Source organism: Vicia villosa, linkage group LG3, assembly GCF_029867415.1.
Source record: "Vicia villosa cultivar HV-30 ecotype Madison, WI linkage group LG3, Vvil1.0, whole genome shotgun sequence".
NCBI lineage: Eukaryota > Viridiplantae > Streptophyta > Magnoliopsida > Fabales > Fabaceae > Vicia > Vicia villosa.
Window position 1 is genome coordinate 64974707 of NC_081182.1, and position 22896 is coordinate 64997602.

Consider the following 22896-nt stretch of genomic DNA (forward strand, 5'->3'; position numbering starts at 1 on the left):
TGGCCATATTTTCCAAATGGTGAATGCAATGACCATGGGATCAATTGCATTTGAAAGATAATTGAATTTCCTTCAAAATGAGCTTTGGTTGACATTTTTTGGATGAAGGATGAGAGAGTTATGATCAGTCAAAGTTGAGTTGACTTTTCAGGCAAAAACCCTAATTTTGAATCTTAGGGTTTTGTTGATTTTTGATCTTTCCTTGATGAATTGTGATCACCCAATGATCAAATGTTGAATCCTTTGACAAAATATGGACTTTGGCAAAAAATTTCATTTTTGACTGTCAGTTGACTTTTTTGGTCAAACGGGTCGTCTGTTGACTGTTTGAGCTGCTGACGGTGCGTCTGAGTGAATTGAAGTTTGAAAATTTGTATGATGGTACTTTGAGATGTATGGATGTATATGAAATCCATTTGAGCTCCCAAAACTTGTTGCTCCTGTTAAAACAAGAAAAACCCTGATTAGGGACTGTCTGTATAGGAGGCAGTTAAGCGTACCTGATTTTTGTGCAGTGTTGAGTTTCTGCTAATCATGTGATATTCAGAAGACTTCTAACACAAAAATCTTGGAAATTTGAATTGTGAATGATTGATTTGATTGATTGTACAAATCACTGAGAATTGTACTGTCTGCAGTTTGTCTGTCAACCGACTGTTCGTGTACTGAAGCAGCAGTTAAAGTGAAAAATCAACTGTCAAAGTTAATTTTCTTTTTTGTTGTTATTTTTGTTTTTGTTTGGTGTGAAGCATGAAAATTTATTTACATGACTTGTTAGAAAACAGAAACATAATAAATAACTGATATTTACGGTATGCGGGCAAAATTACCGATAATAACCTGAAGATTGTTAAATGCACAGAAATAGAAATATTTGACTGGCAGAAACACACAAAATATTATCTTAGTAATTAAGCAATATTATGACAAATAGTACAATATTTAATACTGACAGCATAAATATTACATACTATTGAACAGTACGACGAGTAGACGGTACGTTTAAGAAAATAAGAAACACGTCAAACTTTAAAAATGACGGTTGATGAACCATGCTATGATCAATAACATGTAGATGATTGGGAGCATAACCATTGCAGGTCCACACTCCTCAGGACTGTGCAGGCAGAAGAAAGTCATGATCACCGTAGCAATGGTGATGACTGTAAGAAACAGTGTCTCTATCCATTTTGCCATTCTTGCTAGGGAAGAAGAGAAAATAGATATGAGATGGGAATTTGAAAGATGAGTTGGAATTTGATGTGAGATTTTATGAAAGAAAATGAGAGGTATTTATAGAATGGAAAGAAGGAAAGAGACGTTGGGGAATGATGTGATTCCGTACAAATGGAAATTTTGAGTGGAAGTGAGATTTGAAAGAAAGTGTATGATATTGTTGGGAAAAGAGAGATGTGTAGAATAAAGTTGAGATTTGAATTGGAAAGAAGAGATTTGAAAAGATTTTGAAAATAATGGAATATAGTACAAAAGTTAGTGGGAAACCAAAAACAATTGTTACCAGTACAGTGTGAGTTTCTTGCTTTTGCGCCTGCAAAAAAAAATTTAACCCTGCATGAACTGTGTTAGTACTATTTATCTGTAAAATAAATAAATAGTATTTGTGAAGTAAAGAACAGTATTTGGCGTTTGCGTAAGAATAAATTCCACTGTAAGCTAAGCTACTGTATAAGAAAAGTTTCTGAAATTTAAGTACTTCATATGCTAGGATATTTGAAATAAAAATCCATGATTATATGAAACTCTTAATTTTCAGATTGGAGTTTTCTTGAAAAAAGATGTGGGCAAATTTTGGGGTATAACACTTACGCAAATTCAAAGTAATAAAGTCATACCTGACTACTCTCTCATGATGATAAATTTCTGGCTTTTTATGATCTCACCATGTAGGGCATAGCTTACAGGATCCCGAGTGCTTATTGTGTAATGTCGCTTCTTTTCCGGTTCGTATGTACCAGCTTTCAATCTCGGTCCGGTGTCATCAAGTTGCGTCCAACTATATTTTTTTCAGTTGTATCAACTTTCAGGGATGCCTTTTTGGTGCAAGATTGGGTTGTCTCGTTCATTCTTTCCTTACTACTCCATCAATCATTCAATAAATCTCATCAATCTATAACACTGGAAGGTCAACATTAAACAGAATTAACTAAACAAACAAGGATAACTGAAAGTAAAAACTAAAAACAATAGAAACAAAAATAACTGAAAACAATAAAAATCTCCCCCACACTTGAACCAAACATTGACCTCAATGTTTAAATTCAAGATTCAAGAGAGAACTTACAGTGCTCTACTGCGGAGGAGGAGGGAACTGAAGCATCAAATGTCGCATCATGTGGTGAATGTTATCCAACATTGCACCCTGACGCGCTTGTTCATTGCCTTGGCGAACTTGTTCCACTCCTTGCCGTGTTTGTTCAGCACGGAGATCCCCGAACTCCGTCTGAATCCACAACCACTCTTCTTGGTTCATGGATGAAAACCGGTCACCCCCGTGGGGCCGCTCCTAGGGTTGTGCACCCATATCCGCATGAGTTTGCTCTTCTTGTTGATTCTCCTCATCCATATTATCTTCTTCCTCCTCATCACCTATTTCATCTTCCTCCTCCTCACGAATTTGTCTACCCAAAGATATATACACCCAATTGTCCCTTTCCATAATTGAAACTCTGGCAGGATTGGGGAGTGTTAGAATAACACGTTTCTTCCATACCAGACCATACTGTGTACCCTGCACTCGAATCATGCCTTGATTGACAAGGGCATTCATGTCTAACTTTTGCATACCGGTAACAAGTACATCATTAAGTGTCTCCGGGTTATAGCCTAAATGTCTGGCTATTTGGGTGATCATACCTGTAACACCCCTCTAATAACCCGCGGCAATAGAATAAATATTAATCAGAGTTAACATGCAAGAGGTGTCACAATTCATAATTAAAGAAAATACACGTTCGGTACATGTCATGCATTCACTGAAAACATCTGTAATTATAACTCAATAAACAAACCATGTCTACACAGCGGAATTAAAATCATCAAGTCAACACCCATCATTAATGTATCAGACTTTAACAACAAAACAAATAGAGTTATAATCGAACTCTAAAAACAACGCGTTCCCAGTGTTACATCTACCAGAGCATGACATCGACATAATACTAAAAACCGACTTATGAGCTAATCCTCACCAAGTCGCGCCGCTATCCTCAATCTGAAAATGACAACAAGTAAGGGTGAGTCTCATCACAGTTAACCAATGTTATTGCATCATAAATAATAACATATCATAGTGATATCATTCACCAACTGTTTCATATTCAGACAAATCATAGTTCACACATCCACAGATAAACAGACAAGTCATCTTAAAACATACACCATCATGTTATAAGCAAATCATGCACATGTATGAAACTGACACTATGCATGTGGTACCAAACATCACCAGTGGACATCATCCACCGACCGATCTATCATCATCCAGATACGGCCCTGCCAGCACAGATTCCACACAATGGGAATCCTGCCCTTCACTGCATCCTCTCATCTTTAGGATACAACCCTCATACTATGACTATGAATGCATGCAACATATATATAACATACCATCATCATCACACAATGAGTAGCCTCGTCTATACTCTTATATCATCATTCATCATCATCTTCAACAAGTATGTTCATATATATATAAATTAGATTGCATCATTCAAATAATCATATAATAATAAATCATACAGACATACCAGCTCGAAAGTTACACGCTATTAACCTTCCAAAAATCACAAAACAGCAAAATCTGTCAATCACGCTGGCCATACGCGTACCATACGCGTACCAACAGGGCCAGAACTTCACAAAAACACGCCCCATACGCGTATCATACGCGTACAGGCAGAAGCACAACTTCAGACAAAACATACACACCATACGCGTATCATACGCGTATGGACAGAACCATATTTCCACACAAAGCAACATCATACGCGTATCATACGCGTATCAGCAGAAGGGCACATTCTAATGCACCATGGGGAGCGTACCATACGCGTACCACACCCCCCCATACGCGTATCATACGCGTACCATACGTGAATGGACAGCAGTTCACAGAAACTTGCAACTTACCATTCATCTTCCTCGCGATTTCACCTGCACAGTCTGCGATTTGGGTCTAAAAACCAGAAAATTCATCTCATAACAGCATACGAATTCACCCAGAAACTACAGTATATGATCCAATAATCAATTTCGTTCATCATACTCTAGATCTACTCAGTTATTAGGGATTTATCAGTCCAAAATTTCAATCCAAAAGATGAACACAACACAGAACATGGAAACCATTGATAAAAACAATACTACCAATCTATACTATTACCTATAACACGATAATAGAGATTAAATGGAGAGTCTCCCCTTACCTTAGACAATTGTTCTTGATCCTTGGTCTCTCCCTCTACAGTTCTCCTTCTCGTTCTTCGTGTTCTCAACCCTCTGTTCTTTCACGTTCTTCCTTTCTTCCCAATTCCAATTGTTTTATGAAAAATAATAATAATTTAGTAAAAGGATTTGTAAAATCACCCTCCCCCTTTTACTATTTACTCATATGGCCCAAATACCATAAACCATTATTTCCATTATTTTCCACAAATTCTTAATAATTCTAATTATTAATTCAATGTTCCAATTAAATTAATATTCAAATTATACGGGTGTTACAACTCTCCCCCACTAAAAGAGTTTTCGTCCTCGAAAACATACCTCAGGTAAAAAGTTCTGGATAAGAGTCCTTCATCTGACTCTCTAGCTCCCAGGTAACATTGCCTTCAGCTGGTCCTCCCCAAGCTACTCTGACCAAAGCTATTTCCTTGCCTCGCAATTGCTTCAGCCTTCGGTCCTCTATCCTCACAGGTAAAGTCTCAACCGTCAAGTTATCTTTCACTTGTACATCATCTACTTGGATCACATGGGAAGGATCCGAAATGTACTTCCTCAACTGAGATACATGAAACACATCATGCAAATTTGCAAGCATCGGCGGTAGTGCGATACGATAAGCCACTTCTCCCACTCTTTCAGAAATTTGGAATGGCCCAATAAAACGCGGAGTCAACTTCTTTGACTTCAATGCTCGACCAATCCCCGTCATAGGAGTAACTCTCATAAACACATGATCTCCCTCTTGAAACTCAAGTGTTTTCCTCCTTTTGTCGTGATAACTCTTCTGACGATTCTGAGAAGCCTTCATCTTCTCCTGAATCATCTTAATCTTCTCTGTAGTCTGTTGTACAATTTCTGGACCAATCACAGCACTCTCACCAGATTCGTACCAACACAACGGCGTCCTACACCTCCTACCATACAAAGCCTCAAACGGAGCCATACCGATACTCGAATGATAACTGTTGTTGTAGGTAAACTCAATTAAAGGCAGATAACTATCCCAAGCACCTCCTTTTTCCAACACACAAGCTCGCAACAAATCCTCTAACGACTGAATTGTCCTCTCAGTCTGTCCATCAGTCTGCGGATGATAAGCAGAACTCAGTCTCAGCTTAGTACCTAAAGCTTTCTGCAAACCTTCCCAGAACTTAGACGTAAACCGCGGATCTCTGTCTGACACGATACTTGAAGGAATACCATGCAGACTCACTATCTTCTCAATATACAATTGAGCCAGCTTTTCCATCGGATAATCCATTCTCACCGGTATAAAATGTGCAGACTTCGTCAACCTGTCTACCACGACCCAGATAGCTTCACAATTTCTGACAGTTCTCGGCAAACCAGACACAAAATCCATTGAGATGTTGTCCCACTTCCACTCAGGAATAAACATCGGTTGCATCAACCCAGACGGTTTCTGATGCTCGACCTTTGACTTCTGGCAAGTCAAACAAGAATACACAAACTCAGCAATTTCCTTCTTCATTCCCGGCCACCAAAACAACTTCCTCAAATCATGGTACATCTTGGTAGCACCAGGATGAATACTCAATCCACTACGGTGTCCTTCTTCCAAAATACGCTTTCGGAGTTCATCACTATCGGGAACACAAACTCGGTCACCAAACTTCAGTATACCATTCTCGTCGACTTTGAACTCACTACTCTTGCCTTGATTAACCAAGGTCAACTTATCAATCAATTCCACATCCACTTTCTGACCTTCTCTGATTTCTTCAAGGATACCACTAGTCAGCTTCAGCATACCTAATTTGACACTAGTAGGAGTACCTTCACATACTAAACTCAAGTCTCTGAATTGTTCAATCAAATCCAATTCCTTCACCATTAGCATAGACATATGCAAAGTCTTCCTACTCAAAGCGTCAGCAACCACGTTTGCCTTACCCGGATGGTAACTCAAACCAAAATCATAATCCTACAGAAATTCTAACCACCTTCTCTGCCTCATGTTCAACTCTTTCTGATCAAAGAGATACTTCAGGCTCTTATGATCACTGAACACTTCAAATCTCGAGCCATACAAATAGTGTCGCCACAACTTCAAAACAAAAACCACAGCTGCCAACTCCAAATCATGAGTCGGATAATTCCTCTCATGCACTTTGAGTTGTCTCGACGCATAAGCGACCACTTGTTGACTCTGCATTAATACACCACCTAAACCCATTAGTGACGCATCACAATAAACCACAAATGATTCTGTCGGGTTCGGCAAAATCAAAATAGGAGCACTAGTCAACCTCCTCTTCAGCTCTTGGAATCCTTCCCCACACTTTGCATCCCAAATAAAAGCTTGTCCCTTCCTGGTTAATTTAGTTAACAGTAATGCTAACTTTGAAAACCCTTCAATGAATTTTCTGTAGTAACCTGCGAGACCAAGAAAACTACGAATCTCCGACACTGACTTCGGAGTTTCCCATTGAGACACAGCTTCTATCTTTGTAGGATCAACAGCAATACCATCCTTAGAAATTACATGTCCAAGAAAACTGACTTCTTCCAACCAGAATTCACACTTCGACAATTTGGCAAAAAGTTGCTTCTCTTTCAACAGCTCCAACACAATTCTGAGATGTTCCGCATGTTCTTCTTCATTCTTAGAATATATCAGGATATCATCTATAAATACCACCACAAACTTGTCGAGATACGGATGAAAAATCCTGTTCATATATTCCATAAAAACACCAGGTGCATTAGTAACTCCAAACGGCATTACAGAATACTCATAATGTCCATACCTCGTTCTAAAGGCAGTCTTCTGAATATCGTCGTCTTTCACACGAATCTGATGATACCCAGACCTCAGATCAATTTTACTAAATACACATGCCCCAACCAACTGATCCATCAAATCATCAATCCTCGGCAATGGATACCGATTCTTGATAGTAACCTTGTTCAATTGTCTGTAATCTACACACAGCCTCATTGAACCCTCTTTCTTCTTTACCAACAACACAGGCGCACCCCACGGCGAAACACTAGGACGAATAAATTTCTTCTCAAGTAATTCCTCTAACTGCTTCTTCAGTTCAGCCAATTCAGACGGCGACATACGATACGGCGCCATCGACACTGGACTAGTTCTCGGAACCAAATCAATAGAAAACTCCACTTCCCTTTCCGGTGGCAATTCATTCACCTCTTCTGGAAAAACTTCTGGGAACTCACACACAACAGGCAATTCGCTACTCGCCACTTTCTCCTTCACATTCATCAATGCAAACAACATAAATACTGTTGCACCATCTCCGATAGCCTCATTCACCTGTCTAGCTGTCATTTCCAGACCATCAGAACTAACCTCTTCAGGAAAAATCACCGTCTTTGCTAAACAGTTGATATGAACACGGTTGAATTCCAACCAGTTCATTCCTAGGATTACATCAAGTTGTTTCAACGGAAGGCACACTAAGTCCATCCCAAATTCTCTACCAAAAATATCAACCGGACAATTCAAGCATGCAGACGAAGTAGTTACTGAACCCGACGCAGAAGTGTCAATAACCATACTTCCATTTATGTCAGATATCTCAAGATTTAACCTCATAGCACAATCCAAAGAAATAAAAGAGTGAGTTGCTCCAGTATCAATAATTGCAACTAAAGGTGTGCCATGAATGAAACACGTACCTTTAATCAACCTGTCCTCTGGAGTAGTCTCTGACCCGGTCAAAGCAAAAACCTTTCCTCCCGATTGGTTCTTCTTTGGCTTAGGGCAATTAGGACTGATGTGACCCTCTTCACCACAGTTGTAACAAGTCACAACCCTCTTCTTGCAGTCAGCAGCAATATGACCCACTTGGTCACACTTGTAACACTTCTTCTGATCAAGCTTACACTCATTCCTACGATGTCCTATCTCACCACAATTGTAACATCTGATACGAGCACTGGAATCTCCCCCACTGGGTTTCTTCCAATCAGCAGGTTTACCTCTACCATATGGCTTACCTCTATCCATATGTCTCTTTCCTTTTCTGTCAACCAACTCGCGAGAGTGAGATGACCTCAGCTTGATGTTATCTTCCTCAAAAATCCTGCTACAATCTACCAGATCAACAAACCTCCGGATTCTCTGGTACCTGATACCCTGCTTGATCTCATCACAAAGACCATTCTCAAATTTGACACATTTCGAGAACTCACTGGCTTCATCATCATTGTAGTGCACATAGTACCTTGCCAGTTCCACAAACTTGGCCGCATACTCCGGTACTGACATATTGCCTTGAACCAGTGCCAGAAATTCAACTTCCTTTCTTCCCCTGACATCTTCAGGAAAGTACCTCCTCAAAAATTCCCTCCTGAATACAGCCCAGGTAATTGCTGTACCACTAGCATCCAGCTCAGCTCTGGTTGACATCCACCAGTCATCAGCCTCCTCAGATAACATATGAGTACCATACCTCACCTTGAGATCCTCAGCACAGTCAATGACTCTGAAAATCCTCTCGATCTCCTTAAGCCATTTCTGAGCACCTTCAGGATTATGCGTGCCCTTGAACAATGGAGGATTGTTCCTCTGAAAACTGTTCAGTTGTCTGTCAGCACCAATCGCAGCTCCATTGGCATTCCCTCCCAGCACACCAGCAATCATGCCCAGAGCCTTAGCGATAGCATCATCGTTTCTGCCTCCTCTTCCAGCCATTGTTCTGCTTAACACAAACAATCCAGTCAGAACAAAAGTATCGACAAATAACTCGTATTAGTCGCATACACAGAAAGACTGACACTGACACTAAGACTCTGATCACAACGATCGACTATGCTATGATACCACTATTGTAACACCCCTCTAATAACCCGCGGCAATAGAATAAATATTAATCAGAGTTAACATGCAAGAGGTGTCACAATTCATAATTAAAGAAAATACACGTTCGGTACATGTCATGCATTCACTGAAAACATCTGTAATTATAACTCAATAAACAAACCATGTCTACACAGCGGAATTAAAATCATCAAGTCAACACCCATCATTAATGTATCAGACTTTAACAACAAAACAAATAGAGTTATAATCGAACTCTAAAAACAACGCGTTCCCAGTGTTACATCTACCAGAGCATGACACCGACATAATACTAAAAACCGACTTATGAGCTAATCCTCACCAAGTCGCGCGGCTATCCTCAATCTGAAAATGACAACAAGTAAGGGTGAGTCTCATCACAGTTAACCAATGTTATTGCATCATAAATAATAACATATCATAGTGATATCATTCACCAACTGTTTCATATTCAGACAAATCATTGTTCACACATCCACAGATAAATAGACAAGTCATCTTAAAACATACACCATCATGTTATAAGCAAATCATGCACATGTATGAAACTGACACTATGCATGTGGTACCAAACATCACCAGTGGACATCATCCACCGACCGATCTATCATCATCTAGATACGGCCCTGCCAACACAGATTCCACACAATGGGAATCCTGCCCTTCACTGCATCCTCTCATCTTTAGGATACAGCCCTCATACTATGACTATGAATGCATGCAACATATATATAACATACCATCATCATCATCACACAATGAGTAGCCTCGTCTATACTCTTATATCATCATTCATCATCATCTTCAACAAGTATGTTCATATATATATAAATTAGATTGCATCATTCAAATAATCATATAATAATAAATCATACAGACATACCAGCTCGAAAGTTACACGTTATTAACCTTCCAAAAATCACAAAACAGCAAAATCTGTCAATCACGCTGGCCATACGCGTACCATACGCGTACCAACAGGGCCAGAACTTCACAAAAACACGCCCCATACGCGTACAGGCAGAAGCACAACTTCAGACAAAACATACACACCATACGCGTATCATACGCGTATGGACAGAACCATATTTCCACACAAAACAACATCATACGTGTATCATACGCGTATCAGCAGAAGGGCACATTCTAATGCACCATGGGGAGCGTACCATACGCGTACCACACCCCCCCATACGCGTATCATACGCGTACCATACGTGAATGGACAGCAGTTCACAGAAACCTGCAACTTACCATTCATCTTCCTCGCGATTTCACCTGCACAGTCTGCGATTTGGGTCTAAAAACCAGAAAATTCATCTCATAACAGCATACGAATTCACCCAGAAACTACAGTATATGATCCAATAATCAATTTCGTTCATCATACTCTAGATCTACTCAGTTATTAGGGATTTATCAGTCCAAAATTTCAATCCAAAAGATGAACACAACACAGAACATGGAAACCATTGATCAAAACAATACTACCAATCTATACTATTACCTATAACACGATAATAGAGATTAAATGGAGAGTCTCCCCTTACCTTAGACAATTGTTCTTGATCCTTGGTCTCTCCCTCTACAGTTCTCCTTCTCGTTCTTCGTGTTCTCAACCCTCTGTTCTTTCACGTTCTTCCTTTCTTCCTAATTCCAATTGTTTTATGAAAAATAATAATAATTTAGTAAAAGGATTTGTAAAATCACCCTCCCCCTTTTACTATTTACTCATATGGCCCAAATACCATAAACCATTATTTCCATTATTTTCCACAAATTCTTAATAATTCTAATTATTAATTCAATGTTCCAATTAAATTAATATTAAAATTATACGGGTGTTACAATACCCCCCACCGAAATACCCCCCGTAGATGCACGACCCACCTTACCCAAATGGTATGCCGCAAATGCGGCCACATTAACAGGGAATGCTTGTGCCATGGCATCTAATAGATATAGTTCAGCTCTTGATGCTACGCCCGTGCTGTCGCCCCTGCCAAATAAGGAAAAAGCGAGACATTTTTGAGCATACCTGAAACAAGGATTTTGTATCTTAGACGCTTTAGCACTCTTTGCCACATAGCCACCCTCCTTAGTAATGGAATTCCAGAATGTTGAGGGGCTGAAGTACGAAGGGATTGCGCCGCGTCCATAAATGCGGAGGTGCAAGATGCCTCCCAATTCCTCCACCGTCAATTGGTGGTCCTCATTGTACAACCTGAATGTTAGTGTACCTGAGTGGCAATGATATTCATCTTCCATAATGCTCTGCAACTTAAAATTCACGGAACTTAAAAATTCAAGTGTTATGCGCTCATATGTCGGCGCTTCACAATGCATAAATTCTAAAATGCCTAACACATGAAACATGCAATTAATTTCATCCGACAGTCCTAGAGCAGATAAAGTTTCAGAGCACATATACCTCGATGGCGTCATTTTACGCCGAATATGGCTAGAATAACGAACCTCATGTGTCGGATTAGTGAAAATTATTCCGTGGGCATTGGTAGGCGGTGGTGATGCATCATTGGTCCTTGCACGAGACCGCGATGACTGCCCCACCGGTTGTTTGCCTCTCATATTTCTCTTGGGAGCCATTGATGACACCTAAAAAAAACAAGAAATTCAAACTAAGAGTTAGGAGAAAAAGTTACCGTAGGTTCGTAGAGAACGAAATTTGGAGCAACTTTTGTGAAGACGGTTTTGGAGATGAGTTGATTTGGGGGTGAAAGTTTGAAGCTTTTTGGAGTGGAGGCTATAGAGTTTGTAAGGGTTTAGAGAGAAAAGGAGAAAGAAGGAAGAAGAAAGAAGGAAAAACAAGGAAGAAAAGAGAAAAATAAATAAAAACTATAGTAAGTGGGTGGGTCCCACGAATAAAACAAATAAAATTTAAACAAAAAAAAACGGAAAACGAAAAAAAAATAAAAAAAAATTCGCTCAGCCGGACACGGGCGTGTCCCTCGACACTGGCAGCCGTGTCCGGCGCTGCCTCTCACGCTTGTTCCCCCATTTTTTTTTTGAAATTTTCCAATGACCGGACACGGGCGTGTCCCACGACACGGGCAGCCGTGTCCGGCGCTGCCTCCGATCAATTTTCAATTTCAAATTTTTTTTCTTCACCTACAAAATATAATACAATAAACATTCGTTAGAAATAAACGCGTGGGTTGCCTCCCACGAAGCGCTTCGTTTAACGTCGCATGGCTCGACGATTGTTCATCTCATCCTGCGAGACGAACAACATGAATTTGGCCACTCTCTTGACCTTTGTAGTATGGCTTCAACCTCTGTCCATTCACTTTAAAAATATCACCGTTTGCTGGATTTTTCAATTCAACCGCTCCATGCAGATATACTTTATGTATTACAAACGGACCTGACCACTTTGATCGCAGCTTACCGGGGAACAACTTCAACCTGGAATTATATAAGAGCACCAGTTGACCTTCCCAAAAATCTTTTCGTAGGATCCTCTGATCATGCCATTTCTTGGTTTGCTCTTTGTAAATCTTGGCATTTTCATAAGCTCGATTCCGAAATTCCTCTAGTTCATGAAGTTGAAGAATTCGAGAGTCTCCTGCCTTAGCGCTATCCAAGTTAAGAAACTTCGATGCCCACAACGCCTTATGTTCCAGCTCCAAAGGCAGATGACAAGCTTTTCCATAGACCAATTGGTAAGGGGACATACCTATAGGTGTTTTGAAAGCAGTACGGTACGCCCACAATGCGTCGTCTAACTTACTTGCCCAATCCTTACGAGATGAGTTTACAGTCTTCTCAAGGATCTGTTTCAGCTGCCTATTTGACACTTCCACTTGCCCGCTTGTTTGAGGGTGATACGGGGTGGCTATGCGATGTTTCACATTGTACTTTAAGAGCAGCTTCTCCATAAGTTGATTTAGAAAATGCGTTCCTTCATCACTTATGAGAGCTCTTGGCACTCCAAACCTTGCGAATATATTTTCCTTCAGAAATTTTACTACCACTTTCGCATCATTGGTTGGTAATGCAATTGCTTCAACCCACTTCGATACGTAATCCACCGCCACCAATATATAATTCTTTCTAAAAGATGGTGGAAATGGACCCATGAAATCGATGCCCCATACATCAAAAAGCTCGACTTCCAGCATGGCATTATGAGGCATCTGATTCCTTTTCAAAATGTTCCCCGTTCTTTGGCACTTGTCACACTCTTTGATTATCTCTTGGGCATCTTTGAACAACGAGGGCCAATACAACCCTGACTGAAGTACCTTCGCCGCAGTTCTATCACCACTAAAGTGTCCCCCATATTCGGAGTCGTGACAAGCTTTTAACACATCTCGTTGTTCTTCCTCCGGAACACATCTTCTAACCAACCCATCTAGCCCTTTCTTGTACAAGAACGGATCATCCCACAAGTAGAACCTGCAATCATGCAAAAACTTCTTTTTCCGGTTAGAATCAAAATCATCGGGGATTACCCCACCTACCAGATAGTTCGCATAGTCAGCGAACCAAGGGACACCAATAACAGCAAGGATGTGTTCGTCTACGAACTCTTCCTTTATTGGTCGCTTCTCTTCTGTTTCCTCAATAGGCGACATTCGAGAAAGGTGATCCGCCACAGTGTTTTCACACCCTTTCTTGTCACGAATTTCTACATCGAATTCTTGAAGGAGTAAGATCCATCTGAGAAGTCTTGGCTTAGAGTCCTGTTTGGCAAAAAGATACTTCAAAGCAGCATGGTCAGTATAAACAACGACTCTAGAACCCAACAAATATTGCCTGAATTTATCGAAGGCATACACAACTGCAAGCAACTCTTTTTCGGTTGTTGCATAGTTCATCTGTGCAGGGTTCAAAACATGACTAGCGTAGTAAATAACATGCAATAATTTTTCTCTCCGCTGTCCTAATACTGCCCCTATTGCAATGTCACTTGCATCACACATGATCTCAAAAGGTAGAGACCAATCTGGGGCCACAACAATTGGTGCCGAAACTAACTTTTTCTTGAGAGTTTCAAATGCTACGGCACACTCATTATCAAAATTAAAAACCTTATCCTTAACCAAAAGAGTAGTTAAGGGTTTTGCTATTTTAGAGAAGTCTCTTATGAACCTACGGTAAAATCCCGCATGTCCCAAGAAACTTGGGATACCTTTTTCATTCATTGGTGGTGGTAACTTTGATATAACTTTGATCTTCGCTTGATCTACCTCGATCCCTTTGTGGGAAATTTTGTGACCCAAAATTATACCTTCACGCACCATGAAGTGACACTTCTCCCAATTGGGGATCAAATTTGTCTGTTGGCATCTTTCTAAAACAAAAGCAAGGTTAGTTAAACAGCTATCAAATGACTTACCGAAAACCGAGAAGTCGTCCATGAAAACCTCCATATGCTTCTCAAGCATATCATCAAAGATAGCTTGCATGCACCTCTGGAATGTGGCTGGAGCATTACATAACCCGAAGGGCATCCTTCGATAGGCGGTCTTCTCTTGATCTTCTGGTGCAACCGCAATCTGATTATACCCTGAGTAACCATCAAGGAAACAATAGTAATCATGCCCTGCTAACCTTTCCAACATTTGGTCAATGAAGGGTAGCGGGAAGTGATCCTTTCTTGTCGCTAAATTCAATCTTCTGTAATCGATGCAAACTCTCCACCCTGTTACCGTCCGTGTAGGAATCAACTCATTTTTTTCATTCTTAATCACTGTCGTTCCTCCTTTCTTCGGTACCACATGCACCGGACTCACCCAAGCACTATCAGATATGGGGTAGATCATCCCTGCATCTAATAATTTCACAACTTCTTTTCTGACTACTTCTTTCATTGCTGGATTGAGCCGCCTTTGGGGTTGAACTACCGGTTTGTGATCATCCTCCATGAGAATTTTATGCATGCACACCGTAGGACTAATACCTTTTAAATATTCAATAGACCATCCCATAGCACCTTTATGCTTTTTCAGCACTTCCACGAGCCTATTCTCTTGAAGACTTTCAAGGCGGGAACTTATGATCGCCGGACACCTACTTTCGGTGTCTAAAAAGACATACTTCAAGTTTTCCGGCAGTTGTTTCAATTCAGCCCCTTTCTTCGGTTCATCTTTCTTTTCCTCCACCAATGGTTGCCTAAGATCTTCCCATCGGTTTGGTCGAGAGCTTTTAAAGATTGGTGTTGCTTCCATCATGGCTACCACTTCCACCTCTTTTTCATCAACCGCGTCCTCCTCATCAAAAATTGATAAACTCAACACTTTGTTCAAAGGTAATTGTTGTGTTTCCAAGGACTTTTCATTTGCATATATTTGATCAATCACCTCAATGTGTTGACTAGTGGCAACATCATCTTTGTATTTCATGGTGTTTCGCACATCAATTTTCAACTCTTCATCATAAACCTTCAGAGTCATTGTGTCTTCTTCTATGTCTATTGTAATACGGTGAACTGACTTTATCGAAATGTGCGGATAGCAAGAGTCGCCACCGACTTTTATTTTATCCAAACAAATTCGGAAAGGCAAAAAGAAACAGAAAAAAATCCTTTTTAAAGAAATCTAAGTTCGGGGGGTAATTTATGCAAAGGGAAGGTGTAAGGCACCCTTTGCATCCATGGTTTTCCATGGGCTCTTAATTGCTTTGCTTGCTCGTTTGTCTTTAGAAAAAGTAGATGGAAGAAAAAAATGTGGACTTTAGCTCGTAAATGAGCGTAGCCAGTTTGTGAAGAATTGTGAGAAAGAATATGAAAATTGAGCATTGCAAGGCAATTAGGGGCAATTACCTTAAACTCAGATGATAGGTCTCTTTTTAGCCTTTCAGAATGAAAGGGTCAATCCTTGCCATAAGAGGGCAGGAAGCCTTTCGTTTGGAGGTTGAAGGGTCGTCGAGATATCATTCTCCCAAAGACTGACCCATGCCATAGAGAGGAAGGTAGTCTAAAGGGAATGATCAGAATAGCCTTTGTTTGTAGGCAACCAGAAGATACCTCAGCCTTATTCGTGGGCAACTTCCGAGGGTCGAGGTCATGTTAGTGTATCGAAGGCAGCATCATTTTAGGGTCTCATGACCTTTTATCGAGGCAACATGGCTGAGGTATCCTTCGTATTCGAGGGACTGGCTATTCTGCACAAAATACAAGGCAACAAGGCAACAGGCAACAGAGAGGGTTACCCAAAAGCGTGCGTGTGTGCATCAATCACGTGGTCATATTCGAATATATTATCTTGTAAAATTAGTGATTCTAATCCAGTTTAAATTTGCACTCCCTAAATTACTAACCACGCAGTATATAAAGCAATAAAGGGGAGGGGAAAGTGAAACCAGCGGATCCCCAACAGGGTTTGGCACACGTAATAATAAAAGCCATAAAATAAAATGGGGTTTAGGGTTACCAACGACGTAGCTTTGGCATTTGACAAACCCTGAAAAGGAAAAAGAAGAGACAAAAAACAGAGAGTGAGTGCATTATCGGTTCGAAGGCGAACTTTATTAACCATAAAAATAGAATAATGAAATTAAAAGTAAAATAGAGAAAGGACACTTAGCTTGGCATTTACTCTGACAGGGTTGGTGGACAAAGGTTTGCCTGAAGCATCGACTCTGACCATTGACAGAAGAAATAACAAGGCGTGAGTGTACAGACAGTTCATTGACATTTAAAAATAAATCCTAATTTTAAAATAGGGAAAATAAACAAAAGGAGAGAATAATTTTGCATTAAATATATAAATAAATAAATAACGAGAGTTGAATCGGGACTTAGCTTTTGGTCTCGATCAGATGCATTATCGGGAAGAACCCTGCTGATAACCTCAGCTGGATTTAGTGTGGTGTGTTGCTGGGAGTCCATGGTGTGGAACGCTTCTGGTCTCTTGGATTTGTATCTAGACGAGATCCTTGGGCTGGCGTGTGAGGGTGTATAATGCACCCATGCTGATGGAGCGTACCGGATCTTCAAGAGACAAGAGTATGAGAATTTAACAAAATAAGATGCAAGAGGCAGGGTTCGAACCCGTGCCCTTGCGTATGAAGACCTTAGGATGCTAGTCTTTGCCACCACGCCAATTGCACTTCCTGCTAGAGAACTGAAACCTGGGCATATTAAAACAATAAGAAAGTTTTAAAGATAGTGAAAGCGCGCGAGCAGCACTGTGCATCTCCTTCAACTTCCGTTCTTCGTTTTTCTTCCTCAGCCTTCATGGCGACCTGCAATAATTATTGGAAAACACGAAACAGAGACCCAAATCGAATATAAACACCCTTATAAATCCAATGGAACTCTTAGTTTTGGCCAAATTTCCTTCTATCCATGATTCCCAATTTGAAGCTTTGGGAAACCTAACAATGGTGAAAGGTTAATCCTACACTCAAACTTCAATTAAAATAGATAGAAAGCTTCACAGTATCATGGGGAACACAAATATACACACGAATTATATTTATCATGACAGAATCGGTGAAATCGATGCAACAAAGAACCGAACAAACCGTGAGCGATATATACTTGGTTCCACGCGCGTTGGCTAAGAGTGAGGACGCGATTAGCCTCAAGGAACACCCAGGAACACGTTGTAATCCCTTGAATGTCCTGAATCGCCCTCCAAACTGAAAAACGCAACTGAATTTTCCTTCGAAACTTGAAGGTTCGGTTGTGGCTCTTGGAAGCTGCCGAAGTCCTTATGAATCCCCCCTCTCTCTAGGATTATTGTATGTATATATAAGGCTGAATTAGGGCTTGAATCTCAAATATTGAAGAAAGATCTGATTGAATATGGCATGAAAACTTTCTGTTTTAGTTTGATTTTATTTTCCACACCTTTTGGCACGTTTCCTTTGATCCCATACTGATAACCTCCATTACTATTAAACCATAATTTTATTTAATTTTAATAAATAAAATCAAATATAAATAAAATCATGACAATAGATAAAAATTGATCCATGGGTCCCTTGGATAATTAAAATAATTTCTTATGGACTAATTCAAATATTTTTATTTCTTTACTTGATTTATTTAGATTTTAAAAAATCTAAATAAAATAAATAAATGTTATGAAAATAAATGACTGGCCTTATAGTTCCTTATTTAGGTCATATTTCCATCCAAAATTTCAGGCCCATTAACTTAAAAGTCCAAGATTGGTCAATTAGAGTTTTATGCATTTCTTTAATCTTATCCAACTTGCACCGATCATATCTCATTCAATATTTATCATATAGAGACAATCTAGGACATTTTAGAAAGCTTAATGAGTCCTTTAAGATCCCCTTTTGGTTTCATCTCAATTGGGTCTACCATGTTCAAGTTATGAGCTTTGAGAAAAAATGCCTTTTGGCGATCTTTTAGAAGGACCTGTAATGTATTAGCTCATATCTCTCAAATGAAGCATTTTTAGACTTGGCATGAGGGTACTTTGAATCATATGAGAGACCATAGAATCCACCTGAGGTATCAGAAGTTCAAATTCCTTGATTAAATCAGGAACCCTAATTTAGAGGCTATTGTTTAGGAGAGAGAGACTGCCTGCTTGATTATATGAATCTGAAGAGACTACTTGCCATAATATATTGAAATATGGAGGGCAAATTTTGGGGTATGACATCTATCAAACATCTTCCGGTTTCTAAGAAAGGTCTTCCCAAAATGATTGGGATCTCTTCATCTTCCGGCATCTCTAAAATAACAAAGTCCACCGGAAACACAAATTTGTCAATTTTAACAAGCACATCTTCTACTATCCCGTAGGGTCTCTTCACAGAATGGTCAGCAAATTGGAGCGTCATTCTTGTATCTTGCACTTTACCTATCCCCAATCTCTTGTAAATGGACAGCGGCATAAGACTACACTTGCCCCCAAATCAATAAGGGCTTTCTTCAAAGATCTATCCCCAATGGTACAAGGAATAGTCACAGAACCTCGATCCTTCTTTTTCACCGGAATTTTCATACCCTGCAAAATAGCACTACAAGTTTCGGTTAGAATAATCGGATCATGATCGATGGTCCTTTTCTTGGATATAATATCCTTCATGAACTTGGCATAGGTAGGAATTTGCTCCAATGCCTCTAGGAATGGAATATTCAGTTCAAGTTTCTTGAACATCTCCAAGAATTTTTCAAAATTCTTCTCATGCTGCCCCTTTTTTTATTTCTAGTAGGAAAAGGAAGTTTAACGGCCGGTTTCGGCTCAATAAGCTTCCCTTTTGTCACCGGTTCTGCTATAACCATATCCTCAGCTTCTACCTCATTTTCCTTTATTTCCACATCAACTTCAAGCAACGGCTCTTCTTCTTCAGCATTTTCCTCCACAACTTCTTTGGCTTTACCACTCCTAGTGCTTATAGCACTCACATTGGTATGGTCTTTAGGATTTGTAATCGTGGCACTAGGTAGAGCACCCGATTGTTGAGGATTTGCCATTTGTTGTGCAATTTGACTCATCTGAATTTCAAGATTCTTAATCGATGCACCGGTGTTTCGGAAATTACTTCTTGTTTCTTCTTGAAATTGGGAACTTTGAGCGGCCATCTTTTCAACGGCGATCTCCCAGTCTGCTTTTCTTGGTCCCTGTGGCTGAAATTGTTGTTGTTGCTGCTGGTATGGCTGTTGATATGGTTGTTGCGGTGGGCGATATTGTTGTTGTTGTGGTAGACTTTGATATGGCACAACTCCTTGTTTAGGAACATTCCCTTGTTGATCTTTCCAGGAGAAATTCGGATGATTTTTCCATCCCGGATTGTAAGTGTTGGAGTAGGGATTGTTCTGCTTCAGAAAATTGATTTCTTCCACCTGTTGAGCTGTTGCCACACAATGCATGGCAAAATGAGGTCCTCCACAAATATCACAATTTACCGCTTGAGTTGGCTGAACTGGTTGAACCTGTGCTACAGTTTGCTTTTCGAGGGCCATTTGTTTCAGTCTTCGTTCAACTTCAGCCGCAATTTGGTCTTCCATCTTAACAACTTGGTTTGACAATTTTAAATCGACTAACCCTTCAGGCTGATTAACACTGCGGTCATATAACTCCAAGTGTTCATTTACCGCGATAGCATCAATAATCTTCTTGATCTCCGTGGCTGTTTTGAAATTTGTTGAGCCACCGGCAGCTGTGTCAATAAGTTGCTTTGTCTTCAGTTTAAGACCATTCACAAAATTCTGCATTTGTTCAGTCACATCCATGTTATGAGTGGGACATGCCACCAACAACCGCTTGAACCTCTTATATGCATCTCCGAGTGATTCTCCTTCCTTCTGTTTAAAATTAACTATGTCATATCTTTTTCGAATATACACAGAAGCAGGGAAATACTCATTTAAAAATGTTGTCTCCATTTGTTGCCAAGTGGTGATACTTCCAGCAGGTAAAGAGTAAAACCACTCTTCAGCATCATCTGACAAAGTGAACGGAAACATCACTAGTTTCTTTGCCTCTTCAGAATGCCCCTCTATTTTTAACGATGTAGTCATGGTGAGAAACCTTTGTAAGTGCTTGTTGGCATCTTCATTAATTCTTCCAGAGAAAGGTTTCTTCTCAAGTTGTCGTATTGTTGCCGGGTGCAACTGAAAGTGGGCAACATCGACCGGTTGATTGACAATAGTCATCCGGCCAGCTGGTGCATTTGCTCCACCATAATCACCTAACAATCTTTCTACGGGAGCTGCCATAGGTTCAGCCTCCAAATCCGAGTGCTCAGAATGAAAAGAAAAATTATCCTCGTTATCAGATTCCGAAACTATTAGAATTTCTTCTATCGCTTCCAGTCTCTCTTGTCTTGCTTTTCGAAGTCTAGCTCGCAACGATCGTTCTGGCTCTGCGTCAAAAAGAAAGTCTGCTGAGGCCTTACCTCGCATAAAAAGATTAGACAATTATTAGTAGTTAGCAAATTAAATAACAGAAAATTTAAATTTTAGTTGCAGAGCAACAAAAATCCAATTGAATTATTATCAAACTTATATTTCGGCAGTCCCCGGCAACGGCGCCAAAAACTTGATCGGAAAATTAGCAAGTGTACTATTTTTCACCGATGTAGTTTTAAATAGGGGTTGATACCCAGTATCGAACTCGCGGACTGCGTAGGAAATACAAGTTTTACAATTATTCAATTGAACAAAATATCATGGGGTGTGGTTTTGGTTTGTTTGATTAAGTTAAAAAAAACGATATTTAAAAGAAGTAATAAGTAAAAGTTGAATTAGCACAAATATGAGAAAATATGCTAAGGTAGATGTATGAACCGCCTTGTAATTCACGTAACCGCTATTTTACGAAAAAGTCGTCAATATGATTTAGTATCAATTCTTAATATTAATTTTCCCTAATTCCTCAGCGGAAAATCTATTTGGCAAATAAAATTCAGTTTTAATTCCTTAACAACTAAACTTTTTTACCAAGAACCTTTTGAAAATAACCTAGAATAGATGATCAATACCGTCAAATCCTTATTCCTAAGCAATTTACCGGTAACGTTATTATTCAAAAAGCGTTAAGGTGGTTTTTCCGACCTAACCTTAACCGTAAATCAACATAATATTTTCCAATAGAATGAAGCATGAGACACTTTGAAAATAAACTAAATTCATAGAAAACTTCAAATTCGTAAAGCAACGGTACTTAATTCATTACATAAAAGCGATTCAGGGACATCCCCTTAACATAAATAGGTTTAGCTACTCATAGTAATGAAGAAAAGAACAAAGGTAATTGTAAACATTACAAGAATTTAGGGATTGATTTGATCTCCAATTGCTATTGTTCTTGAAGATCCTCTCCAAACCCTTGTAAGCTCTTCTTTCTCTCTGTAATTTTCTATCTCCAATGATCCAAGATGATCTAAAAACTCCCAAACTAGGACTAAGTAGTGTTAGGTTACATTCCATTCATGCAAAAAGTCAAAAACGCCCTTAATGAGACTTGGACTAATGAAACAGCTTAAAAATTCAATTTCTGGCCGCAACAGCTGACACGGCTGTGTCCCACGACACTGGCGCCCGTGTCAGCCACTGGATTCTCCTCAAACAGCTTTTTTTCATGCATCAGCTGACACGGCCGTGTCCCACGACACTGGCGCCCGTGTCAGCCACTGGTTGCTCCCAACAGCTTTGTTTCTTCTTTTTCAGCTGACATGGCCATGTCCCACGACACTGGCGCCCGCGTCAGCTACTTTCTTTGTCTTTTTTGGCTTCGTTTTCTCCTGTTCTCGTCCCATTTTTTCGGCAATTCTTTCTTACACCTGAAATAACCAATAACTACCAACAAAGTGATCAAAAATGAATATTCTACTAAAAATTATCACTAACTATTAGATTAACAAAACATGAAATAACTACTAAAAACAACGAACAAACCCTTCACAGTGGCCATTACGAGTATAGAGTAATGCCCTTTGGTCTATGTAATGCTCCCTCTACGTTTCAAGCAACAATGAATGATATATTTCGCCCTCTTTTGCGTAAATCTGTGATTGTGTTCTTTGACGACATTCTTGTCTTCAGTGAGTCCCTGGAGAATCATTTGCAGCCATTAGCTCAGGTGTTTGATATATTGGAGCATCATCAGTTTCATTTGAAACCTTCTAAATGCATGTTTTGTCAAGCG

General features: G+C 39.7%; 1 protein-coding gene across 1 annotated transcript; it reads right to left on the reverse strand.

Moving 5' to 3' along the window:
- Positions 1-19104: 19104 nt before the first annotated feature.
- LOC131658229 (uncharacterized) lies at positions 19105-22662 on the reverse strand. The gene is made up of 6 exons (XM_058927548.1): positions 22647-22662; positions 22463-22531; positions 20718-21112; positions 19827-20456; positions 19512-19742; positions 19105-19395 (listed from the first exon to the last, which is right to left on the reverse strand). The coding sequence occupies exons 1-6, from the start codon at positions 22660-22662 to the stop codon at positions 19105-19107; spliced, it is 1632 nt and encodes a 543-aa protein (XP_058783531.1).
- Between the last annotated feature and the right edge of the window lie 234 nt (positions 22663-22896).